The sequence below is a fragment of the Anabrus simplex genome, chromosome 11, assembly GCF_040414725.1.
Source record: "Anabrus simplex isolate iqAnaSimp1 chromosome 11, ASM4041472v1, whole genome shotgun sequence".
NCBI classification, from domain to species: domain Eukaryota; kingdom Metazoa; phylum Arthropoda; class Insecta; order Orthoptera; family Tettigoniidae; genus Anabrus; species Anabrus simplex.
In genome coordinates, this window is record NC_090275.1 from 27567316 (window position 1) to 27587846 (window position 20531).

General features: G+C 40.9%; 1 protein-coding gene across 2 annotated transcripts in view; it reads right to left on the minus strand.

Moving 5' to 3' along the window:
* LOC136883371 (septin-2) overlaps positions 1-20531 on the minus strand; it is a 139413-nt gene that overhangs the window by 23542 nt on the left and 95340 nt on the right. For both annotated transcript variants that reach the window (XM_068229692.1, XM_067155644.2), the window contains exons 2-3: positions 19516-19692; positions 13868-13960 (exon numbers count right to left, since the gene is read on the minus strand). In XM_068229692.1, coding sequence (XP_068085793.1) covers positions 13868-13960; positions 19516-19692 — 270 coding nt within the window. The remainder of the gene's footprint in view (positions 1-13867; positions 13961-19515; positions 19693-20531) is intronic.

Genomic DNA, 20531 nt, shown 5'->3' on the forward strand with positions numbered 1-20531 from the left:
CAGAAAACAGAATATATAGAAATCAACAAGCAGAAAATTACCAACACTTATCACCCAGGCTGGAGATACCATTGAAAGGATGTCATATTTTAAGTACCTTGGATTCTGGCTAGCACAAGAATGGTATTCAGATTTAGAAATTAAAATCAAAATAGACAATGCAAGAACTGTGTTTCTGAAATCAAAACACATTGTGTGTAAGTAGCCTCCAGTTCGAAAGTTATTGGCATGTCGTGAAGTGTTATGTATTCCTTTATTCCCTCCCCAGAGAACTACTGTAGTTATGAGCCATTAAATATATTTTACTTTAGTCTTTCTTTCATGTCAGATAATGGGAGATGCTACTCAATGAACACCCATTTGTCATCAGCCCAGAGGCTGGTTGAATACTCAAATAGCACCACCAGAGGTTACGCAGCCATGGAGAAACCCGAAAAACCTATCTCAGCACCAAAATGAGGGTGACTTTTTTGCCATTGCTTTCTGCTCTGGATCAGCACGACAGGCCTCGTGAGTAGTACCTTTCATAACATCCACAAGCACTAGTTGTGCTCCAAATGTCATTACTCGGCACCACTCATATACCTCGCCAGCTTCCATGTTGTCACAGCCATGGACGAGATTGAAACTTTGTTGGAAGCTACATTTTGCTCTGGCCTGTGCCAAGAGACAAATGCAAAAATATTGCATCCATCAAGAAATAGCAACAGGTGATAAATAAACACCTAACTAGCATGATTGAACTGGTACTTTCAGGGATTATTTCAGTGAGTGGACTGCGTCAGCTGGTGGACTCAGGCCCACCCAAATACCTGAGATTTTCAAATTTTGAACAATAACAGCAACTTTATAAAAAATATAATGACAATAGAAACTAGGAAGAAAAGACATGACCATGATGAGAGCATAACATTGATATTTCTAATTTTTTTTTTCGAGATAATAGAAGACATGGTGAAAGACTCATTGCCTTCTGTAGACAATTCAGCCTCATATTAATGTCCACATACTTCAAAGCACTCCCAAAGAAGAAGAAAACGTGGGTTTCCCCTAATGCAATGCTGGGGGAATTTCAGATAGACCATGTGGCAATAACAGCCAGAAATCGAAAATAAATTCTTAATGTAAAAGTAAGAAAAAGTGCCAACATTGATTCAGACCATTACCTCTCGGAAATCAAAACAAGATTGCTACCGAACAGAATCAAGCCAAAAGCTAACAAGAAACCCAGAATCAATACAGAAATACTAAAGCAGAACAAAGAAAAGTACATCAAGAATCTGTCAAACCTGGACATGAATAACTGGGAAGAAATGAAAGTATCCTTGATCAAAGCATCTGAAGGTTTGGGGAACCCTCCACGAAAACGTAAGCACAGGTGGTGGACTGAAAAATGTGATGAAGCACTTGAAAAAAGATTAAAATCCTGGAAGAGGTGGAATTCCAACAAGACAGAGGAAAAGTGGGAAGAGTTCAGGAATCAAAGGAAGGAATCAGCCAAAATCATACGAGGTGAAAAGAGAAAATATGACAGAGATAGGGTGGAAAAGGCAGAAGAAGAATTTAGAAAGAACAACACCAGAAATTTTTACAGAATATTCAAAGAGGAACTACAAGGTTATCAACCACCAAGTCTCTGCTTCCAGCGAACAGACGGCAGCATTGCTACCAATAACAAAGAAAACTGCCAACTCCTAGCAGACTATTTCAAAGAGCTGCTAAACTGTGAAGAACCTCTGGACAGACTAGAGACCCAGCAACCAATCCATGAGAACCCAGATTCTAAACCTCCAAATCTAGACGAAATCAAACAGGTAATCAAAGAGCTCAAGGATAACAAGGCGCCAGGTGAAGATGGCGTAGGGGCAGAAATGTGGAAGATTGGAGGAGAAATCACAGCGGGAGCAATTCTTCGCTGTATAGAAGATATATGGAAAACTGGGAAGATCCCTGCAGACTGGAAATGTGCGTTTATACATCCGCTCCACAAGAAAGGTAACCGAACAGACCCGAACAACTACAGAGGGATCTCTTTACTGTCAATTGCTTACAAGATATTCTCTAAAGTTCTACTAAACAGAGTTCAGGAACAGACTGACCACCTCATTGGAGAATACCAAGCTGGTTTCCGAAACAGAAGGTCGTGCGCAGAACAAATTTTCAACCTCAAAAGTATACTGGGAACAAGAGCAATAAGGAGCCAGAACACCGTAGTCATCTTTATCGATTTCACAAAAGCATATGACTCAATAGACAGACAAACCTTATTTAAAGTCCTAGAGGAGTTTGGAATTGACAAGAAAACTAGAGAACTCATTAAACAAACCCTGACGGATACCATCTCGAAAGTCAAGTTCCTCGGAGATATATCTGACCCGTTCGAAATCAAGACAGGGGTCAGACAAGGAGATGGACTGTCCCCGATCCTCTTTAACCTAGTTTTGGAGAAAATAATGAAAACTTGGGAAGAAGCTCTGAAATCGGAAGGGATAAGAGGAATACACCTTGGAAGAGAAGGCCAGAACTTGGAAATTAAATGTCTAGCTTTTGCCGATGACCTCGCCGTCTTAGCTAAAAATCGAGAAGACGCTATAAAGATGATAGAGAAATTGCACGAAATCGCCGGAAAAGCAGGTCTTAAAGTTTTTTACGGAAAGACGGAGTATATGGAGTATAGGCACCAAAATGAGATAAAGTATGGGAAGATTAAAAGGGCAGAGAAGTTCAAATACCTGGGAGAATGGATCCAACCCAATGGGCTAGACAAAGAAGCTATCAAAGGAAGAATCAGAAAATTAGAATTGGCCTACAAACTAACCCAGAGTATGTACAACAAACGGGCGATATCCTACATGGCCAAAATCCGACACTATCATTCAGTAGTCAAACCAGAAGGATTGTATGCCTCAGAGTGTCTTATTTTGAATAAAAAAAGGGGAGCTACAAGAACTGGAAAAGAAAGAAAGGAAGATCCTAAGGAAGATTCTGGGACCCCAGAAAACTACTGATGGAACCTGGAAAAAAAAGGAAAAACAAGGATCTTTATAAGCATACGGAAAAGATCTCAGACACAATGAGGAAGCGAAGGTTGAACTTCTACGGACATCTAGTAAGAATGGATGAAAGCAGACTGACCAAAAAGATCTTTAAGTACATTGTAGGATTGAAGGCCACCACTCAGTGGGTAGAAGAGGTCAAAAGAGATGTAGAAGAAGTTGGAATTACACTAGAGGTGATCAATAAAAGGAAAGAGTTTAGAAACATAATCAACAAAAATCAAATTTGAGGACAAACCACCTAAAAAGAAGCCCAGCCGAATAATCTCTGAGGAGGAGAGAAAAATACGAAGCGAGAGAATTAAAAGGTTCTGGGAAGAGAAGAGAAGAAAGGCCAACAAGCCTTAAGTTCTATGCGGTCCACAGTTGGCCAAATTCGGAAGAAGAAGAAGAAGAAGACATTCTGCAGAAATGGTTAAGAGCTTTGCGTAGAATACAGATATACTTTACACTGCTTCTGCTGATGATATTCCTCAGATTTTTTTATGAATTCAAAACATCCTCTGCACCTTGGCTGAATTATATATTCAACATGAGAAACTACCATACCTAAATGGGCACTGCTTTCTTGTCAAAATTATCCGAAGAATTGTCACAATAAACTTCAAATTTTCTCAAAAATAACAGATGGAAAGGTGATTCGAGAAGCTGAAAGATTTGTTAAAAATGATGTTAGTACTTCCTGCGATTACTGACATGGCAGAGCAGAGTTTATCAACAAAGTTACCAAACACACCTGAGAATAACTATGACTGGAGAATGCCTTTGTGATTTCTTCTAAATGATAAAGAGAAACATTGCCTCTCCATGAGTGAAACATTTTCCAGAGAGTGGCAATACAGTTTTAGAAACTACAGTATTTGAATCATTCTGATTAAATATTCTGATAACATGAATGCATTAATAATATTTTGTATATTATGCTCCTTTTGAATTTGATGAAAATGAGCTGGCAACTAACAAAGTTTGGGCCCACCCAAAATATTTATCCTAGAACTACCATTGGGGACCTTTCCAGAACATATGTGGCAGTAATAGTGTTTAAGTCTGGTTTTTAATATATAAAAATTCCCCACACCTTTTACCCATTCCAAAATTGAACTTTTAAAAACATTTTTAAAAATTCAGGTAGAAAAGGGATAAGAGGAACTTCGACTTTTGATTTCAACCTAAGATTGCTGGATGGAGATTTTGCTGAAAGAATGATTTATTTAAATTAAGGGTGACGTTTCCGTACCCGGCAGGCATACTTCGTAATAGTGCTAAATAGTCAGCGTGCTGGCCTTTGGTCACAGGAGTCTCGAGTTCTATTCCCGGCAGGGTCGGGAATTTTAACCATCATTTGTTAATATCGCCGGCACGGGAGCTGGGTGTATGTGTCCTCTTCATCATCATTCCATCTTCATTGCGACGCGCAGGTAGTCTACTGGCGTCAAATCAAAAGACCTGCACCTAGCGAGCCGAACATGTCCTCGGACACTCCCGGCACTAAAAGCCACGCGCCATTTCATTTCATTCTTAATAGTATGAAAGCACATTATACAGGTTTTCGAAGTTTGTTCACAACTGTTCGTGGCTCTTTTATAAACATAAATGCCATCGTTTCACTGTCAGTTTCCTACGTGGCGACTACAGATTCTGCTTCGTGCACTCTGTGTAGTGTACGCGACACGTTGAAAGCTGATATGACATTGGCAACACAGTAAGCTCTTCTCATCTCGCTATAGTGTTTGACTTTCTCTGATGATTCATATCTGGAAAATGTACTGCTATTCGTAGAACTAGTACAGCAGAGCAACTATTTTTGAGGTTAAATACTGTAGTATTTTATACGACCCATTGTGTTCAATACAGTTTGGAGGAAGAAAATATTTTATTTCATTCAAAGTAACTATAACTGCGGTAACATGCTGCAGTGTGCTTGTATGTTGCTCGAAAAACTAAAACTCTCCTCAGAGCTACACAATGAAGGATCCTACTTATACTTGAAGTATTGCATTTTTGAACTTGTCATCGGTTTGGTATGAACTGATCGATTGAAAATGATGATTGCGCAATATGAATTACGTGATTCATGCGCCGGCTTTGAGTATAACGACCAACTCATTGCCGATAAATCTGACTTCAATCAACCGATGACCAAAAAATAATGCGATGATTTAAAAGATTGAAATTTCAATATTACTTTCAATTACCCCATACAATTATCTCTCATACATGAAATTGTCTAACCTCATACCCTCACAATATGCTCCATAAATAACATTTTTCACAGCCCCCATACTTGAGAAATTCCTTCCATTATAATTATACCTATCCTCACATCATGACAGAAATATCCAATTATGTTACCACAGAATTTTCTTCTTCACAGTTTCCTCTTCTCAAGAATGGAACAAAATTCCGGAGAATGTCACGGCTATCCGAAACGGGGACGCTTTCAAAAAAGCAATATCGTATAGGAATACTTGCGTGGCTGTTGGCTATCTCCTTTCAGAAAACATGGAACTACAGCCCTGATGGACCTTGGCCTACCAAGCGACCGCTGTTCGTTCGAAGGGCTCTAGATTACAAAGCGACTACAAATTATATAAAAAATAAAGCAATTTGTACAATCCCTATTTTTTTCAACTAATTCCTTACTTTAATTATTAAGACAAATGCTTAGTGGAAATACCAGTGGCGGCTGGTGGTATCTGGCGCTGGGTGTTGCACCAACATTTCCAGTGTCACATTCTTATAGCTTACAGAAATAACAAGAAACTATTATCGTTAAGTAATGAACTACATTCCTACTAAACTGTAATATATCTGGCAATTACAATCGAGGAAATAAGAGGCTAATTATACACTAACTACAGTTACTCTTAATAAAAACGTTATTGACTTTATGTCCCACTAACGACTCTTTAAGGTTTTCGGAGACGCCGAGGTGCCGGAGTTCTTTTACATGCCAGTAAATCTACTGACACGAGGCTGACGTATTTGAGCACCTTCAAATACCCCCGGACTGAAGCAGGATCGAACCTGCCACGTTGGGTCAGAAGGCCAGCGCCTCAACCGCCTGAGTCACTCAGCTTGGTACAGTTACTTTTGCCTCACTTGAACTGAAAATTTGCCGTCGTTTTTTTTTCATTGAAGAAAGATGTTGCTAATATTGTGTGTGGTCTGGTATGGCGTGGAAAAGAAATTACCCAACAAGTTGGCCGTGCGGTTAGGGTCGCATAGCTGTGAGCTTGCATTCGGGGTATAGTGGGTTCGAACACCACTGTCGGAAGGCCTGAAAATGGTTTTCCAAGGTTTCCAATTTTCAAACCAGGCAAATGCTGTGGCTGTGCCTTAATTAAAGCCACGGTCGCTTCCTTCAAACTCCTAGCCTTTTCCTATCCCATTCGCCGTAAAACCTATCTGCGTCGGTGCAACGTAAATGAAATTTGTAAATTTAAAAAATGGAAATGAATTACCGTTGTGAGAGGAGAGGAAGTAGGAATGAAGTAATCTCCGCAGAATACAGCAATCTAACGGGGACATTTGGAACTGTTTCTCGATAGGGGACTTGCTAGTCTCGTGCAACTCCCTGTGACGGATACTGGCAAGCATGCTACCTGGTGCTGTGCAGGCTTAGACCCGTCCCTGCTGAGGTACATTGCGTCGCGCTGTCTGCTAGGGAGTTGCCGTAGGAAAGCAAACACCCTGAGATTGATTCGAAGCCAGCAGCGTTTGTTGGTCCGTTACGAAGCATTAGTACAGCGAACGACCGAAGATGGCTGATTTTAACAGGGTTTCGAATACATGTTAGGTTTGTTAAACTAAGCCATTAGAAGAAAAGACGACAAATGAAGTGCAAAATTATTGGGAGTTGTGCAACCCTGCAACAATACCACGCACCGCCCCTGCAAAAATATACCTCATCTACACTTCCTCACAGTACGTACTACACGCTGCTGCGCTGCATGAATCGATTAGCCGCAACGAACGACATTTTCTGAGTATTTCCCAGGGGCGGTGCGTGGGACATAAAGTCAATAACGTTTTTATTAAGAGTAACTGTAGTTACAGTGTATAATTAGCCTCTTAGTTCCTCGGTTGTAATTGCCAGATATATTACAGTTTAGTAGGAATGTAGTTCATTACTTAACGATAATAGTTTCTTGTTATTTCTGTAAGCTATAAGAATGTGACACTGGAAATGTTGGTGCAACACCCAGCGCCAGATACCACCAGCCGCCACTGATTTTTTGACTAGGTCATGGACCCAGGTATAATTATTGACCCGTTTGCCGCGCGCATCCGTCATTCTGGCAGACTCACTCAGTAAATTTGCCTGTGTAGTTCTATCTAGTGTACGGTATGTTACTTTGTTAGTGTGTAGTCAAATACTAAATGACATTTTAACTGTATAATCACGCTGAACGTCTATTTAATTATAGTACATCTGTAATTATTGTTCCTTTGGTGAAAGTTTTATTGTATAGTACTAGACTCAACCTTTACGTCGCTGTAAAAATTCGCTCAGGCAGCATAAAACACTTACCATTTTGTAGCTTTTTCAAAATATTTTATGCCCCCGCTCCGTGCTATAGTCCTTAAACCCGGGTACATTTTGCTGTCTATAAATGTTTGTCCCCCCCCCCCCCCCACACTTCTAACTCCCGATCATCGCTACAGATTCTATGTCACCGGCAGGTAACTCGCCACTTGTTCTCACGTAGGTTGATTGGATCTGCAGTAACGAGCTTGCTTCATAGCCGGAGGTCCCAGGTTAGATTCCCCGCTAAGTCTGATTTTTATCGAATCTGTGGATGGTTCGAGGTGAGGAGCTATCTGACTGAGATAACAGCCATGGTCTACAAACGCCTGTGGGTGGGGGCGGTAGAAAAACACCCACGGTATCCCTTGCCTGTCGCAAGAGGCGACTAAAAGGGGCCCCAGGGGCTCTGAACTTTGGAGTGTGGGTTGGCATTGCTTTCACTTATGCCAGGCTCCTCACTTTCATCTATCCTATCCGACCTTACTTGGTCAACTCTTGTTCTTTTCCGACCCCGACGGTATTAGAGTAATTCGAGGCGTAGGGAGTGTTTAATTTTCACGCCCTGCCGGGCTGAGTAGCTCAGACGGTTGAGGCGCTGGCCTTCTGACCCCAACTTGGCAGGTTCGATCCTGGCTCAGTCCGGTGGTATTTGAAGGTGCTCAAATACGTCAGCCTCGTGTCGGTAGATTTACTGGCACGTAAAAGAACTCCTGCGGGACAAAATTCCGGTACCTCGGCGTCCCCGAAAACCGTAAAAGTGTAGTTAGTGGGACGTAAAGCAAATAACATTATTATTTATTTTCACGCCCTTCGTGGCCCGTATCTTCCTTTGGCCGATACCTTCATTTTTCGAAGTGTCTGATCCCTTCCATTTTTCTGTCTGATTAATGTTAACAGAGGATGGTTGCCATATTGTATTTGGTCTTAAAACACTAATGACCACCACCACCACCACCACCACCATCAACAATAATGGCAGTATTTGTCGTACTGACCACGTATCAGCTCGTCGTAATCTGCAGGGTTTCAAGCTGAGCAGCGGTCGCTTGGTAGGCCAAGGTCTATCAGGGCTATAATGCCATGGGATTTGGCTTGTTTAGCAGCCTAAATACAATAATTATATTGTGCAAGCTTGAAAGGGGGAGAAGGCTTTGGTTTAAAAATGTGCAGCAAGTCGTCTGAAAAATCGTGCATCTGGGAGAGTTAAGTGATAATATGAACAAGTATTGACAACTAATGAATTTACAAGTATTAACATAATGAAGAAAACTTCTGTACTTATCTAGACTGCCGATGCGTTTCTTCTTGCTGTGAACACGGACGATACAGAAAAGCCATTCTTGTTTAATTCTGAGCAATGTACAGATAAAACTCTTATTTTATATATAGAGATGTAGTAATTAAGTGAAGACACCAGTTCTCAGAAACAGCTGAACATTATTAGGCTATTATTATTATTTTCATCATCATTATTATCATTATTATTCCATCATACTTGAAAAAGAATAGATTAATCAGGGTGGATTTCGGAACTTATTCTTGTTTTCTCGGGCACCAGGGCAGAGCTCCGAATTTTGAGACGTGCGTAGGGCCTTCCTATCTAACACAAGAGACAAGAGGAATATAAGAAGTATGGGATTTACGGTATAGACAGTCCTAGTAGCTTATCGTGCAGAGCAGTGAGCAATCGGTAAATTAGTCTGAAAGCGGCCCTAGTTAGTGAACCATATCGTGACCACCATTCTCAGAACTAAATTAAGCCATTTTACCAACACGCAGTGGTTACATCACACGATGGTATTTCGACGCGAGATAAATGTTCATGTTTGAGAGCAGAGTCAAGTAGATCTCGGGATTGTTACTGGGTATGGGTTATGTAATGAAAGGGGAAATTCGAGCTTGTTATATTGTCAATATCTTCCTCTATTATTCCTGTTAGAAATCTGTCTGTATTTTGGTTTTGTCTACAGCCGTAACTTTCAGTGTTATGTACTCAACTTGGACTTATTAGTCGGTTAAATTGTGATAAAATGTCAACGTCGATTTCGGACGGGAGATGAACAATGTACAAACACCTCGTTAGAGAAAGAAATACAACAAAATTAATAACGTCAATTGTTTACTTAACAAGAGATGGAAAGTAACTGAGTAAGAGTAATCGGATTACTTGAACGATTACATTCTTAGTAACTTTCTTATTGAAATAAAATTGTAATAGTTACATTATAACAATTGTTACTTTCTAATAACTGACATACATCGTGTGGAAGCAAAAACGGGGGAGAAAAAAATAAATGATGACTTCTTCAGTTCTATTACTGCAGAACCAGCAGCTTCACCATACCGGTACTTATCAATCAATCAATCAATCAATCAATCAATCAATCAATCAATCAATCAATCAATCAATCAATCAATCAATCAATCAAGATCTGCATTTAGGGCAGTCACCCAGGTGGCAGATTCCCTATCTGTTGTTTTCCTAGCCTTTTATTAAATGATTTCAAAGAAATTGGAAATTTATTGAACATCTCCCTTGGTAAGTTATTCCAATCCCTAGCTCCCCTTCCTATAAATGAATATTTGCCCCAATTTGCCTCCAACTTTATCTTCATGTTCATATTGTGATCTTTTCTACTTTTAAAGACGCCAGTCAAACTTATTCGTCTACTAATGTCATTCCACGCCATTTCTCCGCTGACAGCTCGGAACATACCACTTAGTCGAGCAGCTCTTCTTCTTTCTCTCAATTCTTCCCAACCCAAACTTTGCAACATTTTTGTAACGCTACTCTTTTGTCGGAAATCACCCAGAACAAATCGAGCTGCTTTTCTTTGGATTTTTTTCCAGTTCTTGAATCAGGTAATCCTGGTGAGGGTCCCATACACTGGAACCATACTCTATTTGGGGTCTTACCAGAGACTTATATGCCCTGTCCTTTACATCCTTACTACAACCCCTAAACACCCTCATAACTATGTGCAGAGATCTGTACCCTTTATTTAAATCCCACTTATGTGATTACCCCAATGAAGATCTTTCCTTGTATTAACACCTAGATACTTACAATGATCCCCAAAAGGACTTTCACTCCATCAAGGCAGTAATTAAAACTGAGAGGACTTTTCCTATTTGTGAAATTCACAACCTGACTTTTAGCCCCGTTTATCATCATACCATTGCCTGCTGTCCATCTCACATTATCAAGCTCACGTTGCATCCCAACGATGTTCTTAAAATTAAGCGCACGTATTCCTTCCCCAGAATAAATGGTGGCTTAGCGATGAGAATTTTAAGAATCAATTATTTTATTAGTAAATTAAACGGGGCAAATTATTGGAAACGCTTCAAGTCATTAACTAAAATAAAAATGGGAAAAGATAATTTCGAAAGTTCCAAGCTATCATGTTTAGTCTCAATGTATTTTCATTTTCTTCTTCTTCTGCTTCTTCCACTCCTGTGGGGTCGCGGGTGCGAACTGTATCGCACAGGTGGATTTGGCCCTGTTTTACGGTCGGATGTCCTTCCCGACGGCAACCCTACATGGAGGGATGTAATCACTATTGCAAGTTTCTGTGGTGGTTGGTAGTGTAATGTGTTGTTCGAATATGAAGAGGAGAGTGTTGGGATAAACGCAAACACCCAGTCCCCGAGCCAGAAGAATTAATCAGATGCTATTAAGATCCACGACCCGGTCGGGGATCGAACCGAAGGCCTCAACGCTGACCATTGAACTTGTTACTAATATATCAGTTTTCGTAAATCCGTTATGCGATTTTAATGCACAGAAAGTTAGTACTTATCCTTAGATTTTAGGTCTGGAAATTATAGTAATAGTGGCAGAATTCCGTTTGAATTACTCAAGATGTGGCGTTTTTAAACACACATGATTGTGTATTATGTAGGAAAATATCCTACATCCTGCTGACCAAGGACACAACGCACAATGACTGGCACATTCGGCTAATTTCGTCACAGTACTGGAACATTCATTAAAACTCAATTACAATCAATAACTAATTAATGTTTTACCCGTAGGTTATCCTGTATTTTTCCTTTTGAAACGTGTCATTACAAACATTGCAAGGAGAGTAGCGTTATAAAACTGTTGCAAAGTTTGAGCTGGGAAGACCTGGAAGACTGTAAGTGGTATGTTCCGAGCTGTCAGTGGAGAGATGGCGTGGAATGACATCAGTAGACGAATAAGTTTGAGTGTTGTCTTTAAAATGAGGAAATATCACCATGGGCGCCCGCAGGATCTTTTTCAGGGGGGGGGGGCACATTAACAATTTTCTTGAATATAAAAACCAATATCACGGCTGCAGCATTAAATTGTTTACAGAAACTTCCAGTTATAACATATGCTAGATGACTGTCAGTAATTTCAGTTTATGAAATAATCTGGTATGATATTAAACAATTGAACATCAACATCTTTAGAATTCCAGGGGGGGGCAAGTGCCCCCCCTTGCCCCCCCCTTGCGGGCGCCCATGAATATCACAATGAAAATGAAAATCCACAGCCTGTTTCCAGTCATTCGACCGGGTCAGGAATGGAATTAATAAAGCCCCCATCTAACGGCGAGGATAGGAATTATGCCGGCTGCCGAAGCCTGTCGTACTCCCCTGGGGCAATGATTAATGAATGACAGATGAACTGAAATGATACTGAAGAGTGTTGCTGGAATGAAATATGACAGGGAAAACTGGAGTACCCGGAGAAAAACCTATCCCGCCTCCGCTTTGTCCAGCATAAATCTCACATGGAGCGACCGGGATTTAAACCACGGAACCCAGCGGTGAGAGGCCGACGCGCTGCCACCTGAGCCACGGAGGCTCTAAAGATCACAATATGAAGATAAAATTGGAATTCAAGAGGTCAAATTGGGACAAATATTCGTTTATAGGAAGGGGAGTTAGGGATCGGAATAACTTACCAATTTCTTTGCAATGAAATGAAATGTCGTATGGCTTTTAGCGCCGGGATATCCCAGGACGGGTTCGGCTCTCCAGGTGCAGGTCTTTCTATTTGACACCCGTAGGTGACCTGCGCGTCGTGATGAGGATGAAATGATGATGAAGACAACACATACACCCAGCCCCCGTGCCATTGGAATTAACCAATTAAGGTTAAAATCCCCGACCCGGCCGGGAATCGAACCCGGGACCCTCTGAACCGAAGGCCAGTACGCTGACCGTTCAGCCAACGAGTCGGACTTCTTTGCAATCATTTAAGAAAAGGCTAGGAAAACCACAGATAGGGAATTTGTCACCTCCCGACTGCCCTAAATGCAAATCAGTATTGATTGATTGATTGATTGATTGATTGATTGATTGACCAGAAGATCCCGCTGAACCTACTTAAAACCAAAGATTTATAGAATGTTTGTTCCTCCAGTGGCACTGATAAGTGTTTGGCCGTACGTCTTCAGTTATTTCTGGTGGTTAAGAAACAAAACCTCATTTGTCGCAATGCTCTTCCTAGCCATTACTTTTCTGAAGACGGGTCACACGTTCCAGCCATATATGGATATATAGATCATCAGAACAACGTTCGTTCTGTTCATTTTCCTATGGTTATCCATAAAGGAAAATTAACCTTACCGCATCGCAGTGTAGGAATGTTTATTTGGATGACCTATTTAGGTTCGTTTTACTTTACTCTTCAGCATGAACGCAACGAACACTGTTCTGGTGGTTGGGAGGTGTGACTAGTCTTAAGAAAAATAATGGCTAGGAAGAGCATTGTGATATAAGAGGTTTTGTCTCTTAATCCCCGAAATGTAAACCACTAATACTTTGAGAAATTTCGTCTTGAAGTTCCCTGACACCTATAAGCGACCTGCGCGTCTGTAGAGATGCACACCCAGCCCCAATCCTCTCTCCCCCCCCCCCTCAAACGAACCATCCTCGACCAGTACTCGTTTCTGAGAATACGTTTTTCTCTTGCAATTCTTCTTGAAGTCTGTTGGCTCTGTGGACATGTCGCTAATGACTTCATTTTATTTTTTAGCAAAGCAGTTCTGTTATGTGTATGTATTCGGGAACTAAATATCCAGTTATAAACGAAATATATATATTTCTTTTAAATATCTATTTAAAAAAGCTAATACTATTGCCAATATGTGCGTATGCCAAATGTCTCCACTGCTGTGTGAACACGTATGTCCGTCAGTGTATATTTAATTGTTACACGAAATTTAGAAGATTTGACAGGATCTTCACATCATTCTTCCCGTCGAAGGCCGAGAAGTTCTCTTAATAAAACGTAAATACTTACCAGGAGTATCTACAACGGTTAGACGCAGCTTCACCCCTCGCTCCTCTATATCCATCACCTTCTTCTCGATGGATGTGGTCTTCTCAACGCGTTCTGCAAACATTTGTATTCGGTTAGTTTTAGGATTATCAGATTTTAAATGTGAAAACCCAGGGCACATAAGTTTAATGCTATACTATACATGCCATAGAAATAACAGCGAGGCTGAAGAAGAGGAAATAGGCATAGATTTAATCCAAAATCATGTCTTAGAAATAAACATTGTTAAAATGTATGGCCTTAGAATAACAAAGACTAACCAATCAGATAATCAGATTTTTGGAGATGAGGGAAAGTACGGTGGTGGAAGTATCGGGAGGTGAAAAAGGACCTGGAAGAAATGGGAATACAAGGAACGGAAATCAGCAATAGGGATGCTTACAAGTCGAGGGCCATCAAGAGGTCTCAAGAAAAAGTTAGATCCCGTACCCAAGCGCCATGGACAGAAGAAAGGATGAAGGAGAACTGGACGAAGATTAAAGCCCAGAAACAGATGAAGCTGAATTCGAATTAACGAGCCCCATAGTCGGCCAAAACGAAAGAAGAAGACGAAGAAGAAGGATAAGGAGAAGAAGTGGTCGGAGAAGTTAAAAGAAGCCAGCATAAATTATATATTCATGCTTGCAACACGTTTGTTTAAAACTTTTACCACCCAAGACTTAAAGATAATTTTGGACTTTAGTTCATCAAACCACTGCAAACAGGAAACTATTTACACTGCGCGTATCAAGCTCGCTATGAATAACGTCCAGATTATAGGCTAAATAATTTGAGTGGTTCACTGATATCTGCAAGATACTGTTTATCAAGGGAACGTCGGCATATGTTCCGATCTGAAGAGAAGTAAATCAGGTACACCCACGGAGGTGCCTCGTTCAGCAGATATTCTACGCTTTCAGATTGTCCTGGACACAGATGGGCGCCATTTAGAGCACACTTTGTAGTGAGACAGACGCTAGGCCCACAGAAACCAGGCATATTGTGTGATATGGCAACGCATTAAAAGTGTTTAATTTCGAATTACTTATTCATTATTTCTCTTACCTATTTCCTTAGCAACGTTCACGTTACGTTTCCTGTCCATGTGATCGCTCGTTTTCTACACAAAGGTCATTAAGGAGGGGGAGTTTACAGTGGCGTATGCTGGAATCAAGACGTGGGCTACCACTAGACTTAAGTTACCCCTCTTCGATAGTTGGTTTAGAGAACGTTAAGTCTAAGCGTTTTGAGCTGCAGCCAATAGCCAACGGAGAAGCCTGTTGAGTTTTCAAGGCTGCTTCACAAGCTACTGTCCTGGCCTCCGCCACTGTCAATAATCAACACCTGATCAGATGGTAGCCTAAGGTTTAGCAAGTTGAAGTCCGGCTATGTGGCTAAATGGATAGAATGCTTGCCTTTAGTCCGATGGCCCCGGTTCAATTTTCAGAATCAACCCCCTCATACTGTTAATACCCCTGGCTTGGGGACGTCTTCGCCATTTATTGTATCCTCATTACGTCACCACCAAGCCTATACAAATGCCATACACCATTATTATTAATAATAATAATAAAAATAATAACATCATCATCATCATCAAACAAAATGTTGAATTTTACAGCTTCCTCAGGATATCAGTGGTGGTGTCCGACCCATGATCACGGGTTCAATTCCAACCAACAAAAGAGAACTCTAAACCTGAAAGATTGCATTTCATTTTAGCAGATCTACCTATAAAAATAAAACTATATTACTCCTCTAACAGCAGTCCTGCAGTATATTCCTGCAAGGATGTAGAAGTAAACGGGAGTGTAATGTGTATACCTACTATAATTACGTCAGAAGGATGAGGTGAGGAAGTATATACGATGAGTAACGCATGGTTGACAGCAGTGACGATCTGACGTACCAAAGCCTAGGACACCTATCCCCCCGGTCCCTGCGCTTATCAGGCATACAGCAGCAAGCCTCGTTAGGTTAGTCGAGGGGAGAGGGGCGAGAGTCTGGGCTGTAGTATCAGTTTCCGAAGCCTTCTCAGAAATAAGTGCGACGTTTTTTCTCATTGCTTTCAAGGTTCGTAAATGGAACAATGTGTCAGATGCTTACATTATAATGTGCTTTAGATTTCAGTCGTTCGCATTTGAGGTTTGGGCTTCACTGATAGCCTTGGTAGCCCTCAATATACGCCACTGGAAGTTTAATTGTAGCCACCCGATATTACTTATTCCGACCGGCCAACCGAGCAGAGGAGGGGTGCCCGCGGCTCTGCCTTGCCTCCACGTATCTGCTCTGCATTCGGGGGATGGAAAGGGGCTGGTCCCCACCGTCGACTGTCCTGATAATGCTTCTCCGTGGTTTTCCATTCTCCTGTACTAAGGCGAATACCGGGACAGTTCCTAGTATAGTCCACGGTCCCCAACCTTCTCACCTTCTCCGAGCATCTCCTTCACCGTATCACGTCCCCCTGGCCTGAGAGACGGCGCTACCTTCCAGGAGGCCCGTCCCCGAAGACGGACTTCTTCACAGTGCTTTCCGGTCACTTTTAACATTGCGACCAAATGCCATAGCTACTTTAAGTTATTAATTTGATTAAATACATCATTTTATATGGAAAAGAACCCTACAGCCTTTTCAGTGGCCATATTTGAGATTACCCAACAATGTAAATCTACCGACATGAGTCTGACGTATTTGAGCACCTTCAAATACCACCGGACTGAGCCAGGATCGAACCTGCCAAGTTGGGGTCAGAAGAACAGCGCCTCAACCGTCTGAGAGAAAATAATAAGACTTTCATGGTACTGTGCTTTATACGGTCGTGACAATATTGCGAGTGTATGTTTTAAATACTACAGTGACCTTTGCTTTTTTGCTCTAACTTTCTTAATTTACGCACGTCTTTTTATAGAATCGAACTTATACGCTGCGTTGTGGCGATTACTTCCCTAGTAGATGGAACACAAAGTGGTCTGCAACCTTCAGATATTACTAAATCAGTGATATCACTCCAATTATGTTTAAGTAACTTAAATTTAGAGCGTGATATAAATGATATTAATGAAATTTTAAGGGTCTGTGGTCTCCGATGGGAAGACTATTACAATGGCGCTTTGTTATGTATTTATTTGTCATAGGCCAGTATCTCAAACTTCATGACCAGGGCTGGGATTTTTTTAGGTTTTTTAACAATTGGCAATGACACAGACACGTCTTATAGCGATGATGGGATAGGAAAGGCATAGGCGTGGGAAGGGAGCGGCCGTGACCTTAAGGCACAGCCCCAGCATGTGTCTAGTGCGCAAAATGGGAAACCACGGAAAACCTCCTTCAAGGCTGCCGACAGTGGAGTTCGAACCCACTATCTCCCGGATGCAAGCTCACAGCTGCGCACCCCTAACAGCACGGCCAACTCGCCCGGCGGATTTCTTCATTAGCTATGTACAGTTACAACTTTGTAATATGTATACGAATTACAATATTTTGAATTATTGAACACTTTTTACTTCCCATATTTGTCCATATTTCCGAGTACAGTAAATTATTTTTACATTTTGATAGAAAACCTCATATTTCCATAATTTAACATTTTATTTTAAATATGTTCCCTATTTCTGGTGTCAGAGTTATTTTTGTCATACCGAATGAGCTGGCTACACGGTTCGAGGCGTATAGCTGTTAGTTTTCATTTGGCAGAGAGTGGGTTCGGACCTCACCGTCTGCATGCCTGAAGATGGTTTTGTTGCTTCCCCATTTCCACAACATGCAAACGCCGGGTAAGGCCACGGTTATTTCCTTCTCTGTCCTACCCGATCATCGCCATAAGACCTGTTTGTGTGACGTAAAACAAAAAATAAAAAATCCTGCCAGAAAATCATATACAAATTCATTTCAGAAGCTTGAATACACTCAATTCTCGATTTACCGTGATCGGATCAACCGCGGTGCGGCTTAACCGCGATATCAAAACCCCCAGAAATGCACGAGTGTTAGGAGTTACAGTAATACAGAATTACAAAGGGTCGGGATAATATTTCCAGGATGATGCTCTCATAACCGAAAAACTTTTTTTGAGAAACTTGAGAAGCAAAATAAAGAAAACGTGTTTCTCGGTACAAAAACAGGAAACCATGACTGATTATTTTCAGAAACAGTAAAGTTAGGTAGTCTCGATATTTGTCTTCATCTTAGTTTCAACGAAAAGTGCTGTTTATTTTTCCGTTTATTAATTGTGCTAAGTGCTATTTTTACTGCAACGTATTGGGCACGTTAACAAATGATACTACTGTATTGTTTTTCATTATCATTTTAACTGTACTATCAATTCGCCTGTTTGCGGCTGAACCGCGATTTAACTTATCCGGGAAGTTTTAATCCTACATTATCCCGGTTAATGGAGAGTTGATTGTATTTCAAATCTACTTTCTGATATATCTATGAAATATGGATAGGAAGTTCTGCTCTATGGATATTCTCTTCTTTCTTGTAGGCTTTGGCCTCGCCACTCAACCCGCTCTGACGATAATGAGAATCAGTTTGCAGTAACAGTGCAAAAAGGTCCTATTATTTTAACACCCATAGCAAACAGGTTAAACTCGTGTTCGGTGAGTCCCAGGCGCTCTTAACTTGGGAGCGTGAGTTGGCGACCACAGGGCCCCGTCACTGCTTGCACTTGTGTCAGGTTCCTCGCTCATCTTCCTTATCCGACCTGTTTTGGTCAACTGTTGGTCATTTTCGACTTCAACGGTATTAGGTTAGCGAATCCTAGGGAGTCATTTTCACGCCCTTCGTGGCCCTTGTCTTTCTTTTGCCGATACCTTCACTTTTCGAAGTGTCGAACCCCTTCCATTTCCCTCCTATTAGTGTTAATAGAAAATGTTTGCACAGCTTAAAACAATTATCACCGAGCGAGTACCTGCGTCGTATGGGTCACGTAGCTAGCAAGTTGCATTCGGAAGATAGTGGGTTTGAACCCCACTGTCGGCAGCCCTGAAGATGATTTTCCGTGGTTTCTCATTTTTACACCAGACAAGTGCTGGTGCTGTACCTTAATTAAGGCCACGGACGCTTTCTTTCCCCTCCTAGGGCTTTCCTATCCCATCGTCGCCATAAGACATATCAATCAATCCAATGAATGAATGAATGAATGAATGAATGAATGAATGAATGAATGAATGAATGAATCAATCAATCAATCAATCAATCAATCAATCAATCAATCCTGATCTGCATTTAGGGCAGTCGCCCAGGTGGCAGATTCCCTATCTGTTGTTTTCCTAGCCTTTTCCTAAATGATTTCAAAGAAATTGGAAATTTATTGAACATCTTCCTTGGTAAGTTATTCCAATCCCTAACTCCATCTGTGTCTCTGCGTCGAAAACTTGTGAAACAGTGGACCATGAGCATTGAAAAGCAGGATGACTATGTTGAAAAACGATATCAATAAAAAGTGTATACACATTTGTTATAAATTATAAAAATGGATTGCAGATACTTATTGACTTGCCCTCGTATCTCATTTATACTGCGTCAAATGACAACAGACTGCCTAGAATTCTAGTGACTTAGAACCCCGTACTCAGTTATTAACTGACCTTTATTTCTTTAAAAGTAACACAAGTAGAATGACTTACCACTGACATCAGGTATCTTGCGGTCCTGGTAGAGATCGCTCAGGAAGAGGCTGTTTACGAGGGTAGACTTGCCAAGTCCAGACTCACCCACCACCATGAGAGTGAACTCGAAGCCTCTCTTGACAGACTTGCGATGCACCTGCTCGGGCAGCGTCGCGAACCCGATATAGTCCCTGTCTCCCTGGAACAAGGCCATCAACACTCAAAGCCTAATCCTTAGCGACATTTGAAAACATCCATAATTGTGTCTGCACACTTCAAAGTGTCACCTCATTGCCCATTTTTATCTCTGATTTGGTGTACAAAAGTGTAAAAACAACAACAAAAAGCTCAATTCATTTTTGTTTTGTTTTGTTTGGACATCGCTTGAGAACGGAGTGTTAAGACTTTTGAAATATTTCAGTTATCTATGAATTAGTATTCGATTACTTTGTAATTATAATTCTACAAAACTTTTAATAGAATATTTTATAAATTTTGTAAATATTACTCTGCATGCAAGGGAACGTTTTAAGTTATTTTCCGCAAGTTTCGTATTAATATCTATACGACTGTGTTTAATTATCGTTACACTAGTATAATGTCATTTTTAAATGTCAGTTCGTTTAGTTTATTGTTTTATTGTACCTGTCTGTTTTTCTTATTGTGACACTGCTTCTAACATTTTGTTTTTTAAGTAGGCCTACTAGTTTATTTATTTTTGTTATTTTATAAGTTATGTTTTAATTTCATTCAGTTCTTAGACTATTGTAAGCAAGCAAGCATTGCCAGAAGGATATCTACCAGTTGTAATGTATTGATTAATAATAATATATTTCTCATATGGCTTTTTGTGCCGGGGGTGTCCGAGGGCATGTTCGGCCTGACCGATGGGCGACCTGCGTACCTGGGAGTGAGAGGATGATTATAATGATGATGATGATGTAGGGGGAGGGTTAAACTCTGAGTCGGCATATTGCTTACTCCTGTCGAGTAACACTAGGAGGTGTGCTCAAGGTTTTACTTCCCCATGTTTG